This window comes from Trachymyrmex septentrionalis, unplaced genomic scaffold, assembly GCF_001594115.1.
Source record: "Trachymyrmex septentrionalis isolate Tsep2-gDNA-1 unplaced genomic scaffold, Tsep1.0 scaffold19, whole genome shotgun sequence".
NCBI classification, from domain to species: Eukaryota; Metazoa; Arthropoda; class Insecta; order Hymenoptera; family Formicidae; genus Trachymyrmex; species Trachymyrmex septentrionalis.
Window position 1 is genome coordinate 483818 of NW_017305071.1, and position 4689 is coordinate 488506.

At 32.2% G+C, this 4689-nt stretch overlaps 1 protein-coding gene across 1 annotated transcript in view; it reads right to left on the bottom strand.

The window, feature by feature from the left end:
• Positions 1–2336: 2336 nt before the first annotated feature.
• The window catches only part of LOC108746877 (putative phospholipase B-like lamina ancestor), a 6691-nt gene continuing 4338 nt past the window's right edge, over positions 2337–4689 (bottom strand). Inside the window, exons 4-7 of the mRNA XM_018483937.1 lie at positions 4166–4412; positions 3821–4077; positions 3255–3495; positions 2337–3048 (exon numbers count right to left, since the gene is read on the bottom strand). Coding sequence (XP_018339439.1) covers positions 2404–3048; positions 3255–3495; positions 3821–4077; positions 4166–4412 — 1390 coding nt within the window. The 3' untranslated portion in view covers positions 2337–2403. The remainder of the gene's footprint in view (positions 3049–3254; positions 3496–3820; positions 4078–4165; positions 4413–4689) is intronic.

A 4689-nucleotide genomic window follows, 5' to 3' on the forward strand; every position in this document is an offset into this window, starting at 1 on the left:
GGAGGAGGCGGTGGTGGCGGAGGAGGAGGAGGAGGAGGCGGTGGTGGCGGAGGAGGAGGCGGTGGCGGCGGAGGTGGTGCAGGGTAAGAATAACTAGGTTGGGAGCTTGGATATCCTTGTTGACTACCTCTTTCCGTAGGTAATGAGAATGGTACATTGGGTCGTCGATAAGAATATCCTGCTTGACGGTTGACGCGCGACCAGCGTGCGCCAGCGCAATTGATCATCAACAAGATATATATTACCTAAAAATTATAAAGATGATTTTTAGTGATTTTAGTGAAATAAAAACAAAGAAAGAGATACAATGTTAAAATAACTTACCCATTTTGATGGTAGCATAAGCATTTCGCGTATGCTAGCAATGCAATATGACAGTCGCTTTTATATGGATGTTTTGCATTATCCGATTCATTTTCTGCGCCTTACCTGAAAACTGCATCTATCTAATTCTACTAATTTAAGTGATAGTTACAGCTTATTAAACCCGCTATTACATTCACCGCAAGATTATGGGTTTTAAGTAGAGCAATGGCGAATTTCTTTTTCATCTTGCAAGAGATTCGTAGATATGTTGAAACGAAACATTTATTTATATAGTTAGGAGTACAATAATGTAAATATAGGACGTAAGCATCATGAATCTTTTTTTTTTGTTTTATAGATATATATGATAGCTAATTTCTTTACATCTAAATATGTTACCGATAACTTTATTCATGAAATATCTGAGAGATATCTATGTAGAGATGGAGAAATTAAACTTGTGAACGAATATAATAAGTGTCACATAATAAAATAATAAAATTCATCGATAATATAAATTCGATCTATATTATGTACTGTGTAATATGTCCATTTTATTTTAAATAATATATTAATATTATATATAAATTATTCATTCATTCACAGATATTTCATCAAATTAGCAACACATCTTTTCTGATTTCATTTAATATCATACATTCTCTTATACGCAGTATTCTAGATATGGCACTGGATCTTAATGAATATTGAAATCATATTATAACAATATAGCAATAGTAAGATATTTTGTATTCTTCAAGATATGTTGCACATCTTTTCTCTTTGAAACATAATTAGTTAAAAAGAAATAACAAACATTTCGTTCATTGCACAGCTGCAATATTGCAACCACATTTCATAATTATAAGACACAGAGACAAATAATAAGTTAGTGCCTATATGCATAAAGTACGAGAAAAATACTGTCATGAAAATAAAGTAATCTCGAAAATGGAAATTGCAAAATTGTAATATCGCAATAATAGACAAATGTTGCATATATTACCATACTTATATGACCTGTATTTTTATTTTTTAAATATTATGTGATTACTTTTGATAATATAAAGAACCTAATTTTTTTAAAATAATATAAAAAAATATCTCTATATATTGTATTAAAATATATGTATGATTCGTGTATTATCTTACAAAATTCTATTGTACAAAATAAATTAAAATGAGCTCCAAAAATATTAATTAAATGAAAAAATGAAGAATTAAATTATAAGTATGAATATTTTCTGAACAAAAGGAGAAAAGGTAAAGACATTCGTAAAAAATACATATAATATGTAAAATATAAGAGAAAAAAAGTGTAACCGTTTTATAAAATAATTAATAATAATTATTATTTTTATAAATAAAATTTAGATGAGAATAAATGAAATTCCGATGAGAGAGAGAGAGAGAGAGAGAGAGAGAGAGAGAAAGAGGAGAGAATAAATCAAATAAGAAAAAGATTTCTATTTTCAATCAAAGCGGATTATGATGCTTGGTAATATGCAAATTTGCAGATACATTTTTTTCAGTCTTATAAACTGTGCGCCTTGGTTTTGGATTAAACGCAATCATAAACTGAAGCTAAAAATAAGATCACAAATCACATGTGTGTGATTATCAATTAATTAATAAAAATGCTAATAAGCACCTTAAGAGCTGATAGTGATTAATAATCACTCTTGTTGTTTAAAATAATAAGAAAGGAGATGGTCAAAGGAATAGAAATAAATGTCTTATAGCTCAAATTTATTTTATTTTATTTTCTAAAGATTTCACACGGTAGGTGGCTAACATATGAGCTTGCTGTTTTTTCAAATTAAAAATTTAGGTCAGTTTCAGTAAAGATAACCGAAAAGCAAAATTTTATAATTGATTGATGAAAGTCAATTAAAAATAATTTCTCTTCAGTTCACCGTTATTTGACAATCTTTCAATTTAAATATTAAATGTTTTAAAATTTTATCATTTATTATTTCAAACTGTTTTACTTGTAATTTATTGCTCGCTATTTTTTTTCTAATAAAAATTTAAAAAATTATCTTTTTGTCATTACTAATATAACTATTTTTATATATTTAGATAATCTCTCACGACTTAGAACCAAACCCATAGAGGAGTAACGCTGTCGAAATCGAAAATATCGGGCTGACCTATGTGCGAGACGTTGGGGAAAGTAGTCGACCATCGGAAGGGCTGCGTGGAGTCCAGCATACTCGGTCCGGAAGTGACCTCAAACCTTTTCACACCGTCAGCATCGGCCAGAATGATTTTCGTGTCAATTATACCGAATGGTAAATCAACTTTCTCCAGGTCTTCTCTATTAGTTAAAATCTGTACCGGATCCTCATTTTTAATGATAAACTTCTCGTGACTGTATCCTCGCATCAACCTCCTAAAATGTTCCGTCGTAGTAATGTTGCTCTGTAGTCTCGTGACTAGCTCTCTTTTTGTCATATCATCATTTCCTTCCTCGTTTTCGTTAATTATCATGTTGATCTTGGGAAGATGAACTTCACCAATGACCCAAAGTACGTCAGTGCTGACGAACTGCTTGCTGATATCCGTTGTTTGAATAAGTCCCGATAATTGCTCGACAAGACAGACGACATTGTCACGTGGTTCCAAAATGACCCATTGTCGCGTTGTATCGGCACCATTTTGCAATGACATGTTACGAGACCAGGAATGTCCGTTTATTGCCAGACGATTCGCTGCCATTACTCTTACGGATGACATTACCTGTGGAAGAAGGAAATTAACTTACTGACTTTTAATACGACTATGTTCCAAAATAATAATAGACAACAGAAATTGATTCAAAATTTATATCATATTTTATATCATATCGTAAGTTATTTTATATAAATATCTTTTGACATATATGTATATCTGTAATCAGTTAAAATTATCAGTTAAAAAGCAAAATGTAAAAAATGTTTGTTCACCTGATTCTTTGCTTTCATAAAATTCCACAGACTGCTATTAGTGTCTGTCATTGGCGTTCCAGCGATAATCATCTCGCGATTCTCTCCTTGAATCCAATAGAACTCGTCATGAGATGACAGAGCACCAGGATAAGATGACATTATGATAGATCTGCTTGGAATTGGCGCAGAGGTTTTTAAAATCGGAAGAACATGATAGCCAAAGGTATATTTTTTTAATAATCTCAGCATTTTAGCGTATCTGTAAGAAAAACAATAGCTCGATACAAATCGTAATTAAGAAACATTTTTATTTATTAATACAGGTTTTATTTATTAATACCTGTAGGATACCCACATTCGATCTTCCTTGCAGCGGAAAAACATAAAAGTTGCGAATTATATATTGATATATAAACAATCTTTACATAAGTATTTTTATATTTTAAATTAAATTCTTTTCAATTATTTTGATTATATTTTAAATCAATTTTCTTTTCAATTACTTTGATTTGATTTTTTTCACATAAACCATATTTATTATTGGAATTATATATACATACGGAATAATAACACCGATAACTTACGGTGCAGCAGTGGTATGTCCAATAGCTACCAATGGATCTAGTCCCTCACGGGATAGGCTTTTCAGGAAAATCATGCTTTTGATGTAATCGTGATAGGATTTGGAACTGTTTAGCGTTCGCTCGAGATCCGGTAGATCTGCAGCCATTGCCAGCCAGAGGAAATGTTCCTTGTTCATTTCCACTGTCTGCCGACTGCGACGAACCGCGAATTTCCAGCCAGCCTCCAGACCATCCAATTGAACATAAAACAGCCGCACCTGTGATGTAAAAAAAATAATGACGAATTACAACGTAATATTCAATGAATATTTCATATTTTAATTTTCAATTTTAATTTCTATTTACCATGTGCCAGAATGGATCCGTGGGTGCCAAGAGCTCGGCACGTTCGCGGACAATGATGGTGTTCTCGTGAAGGAATCGCATCAATTTCTGGCATTCGTATGCCCATTTCTCACAAACAATGTTGACGGTATTATACCAATGATGATGGATTATTTGCCATGTCAGACTACCCTCTAACAAACCGGCCGCATAAGCCTGCACGGTGTCCGGATACTTTGATGACGTTTCTATTTCGATGATAGACCATCTGGAATATATCCGCCGTGCTTATTTTAATTACACATCATATATAAAATCTGCAGAACATTCTGATTTGTAAATATGAAGCGGATGTATAGTTTCTATGGATTTCGATTTACATGTCAAAGATATTTATATGGCTGTTTACAAGATTATATATGTCAGAACCATCCAGGAAAAGAACTGCTACATGTCTGCTATCAGATCTATGTATCCAATCGTTTCAATCACACAAAATTAAATTTGTTGAAAACACACACACACACACACACACACACACACAC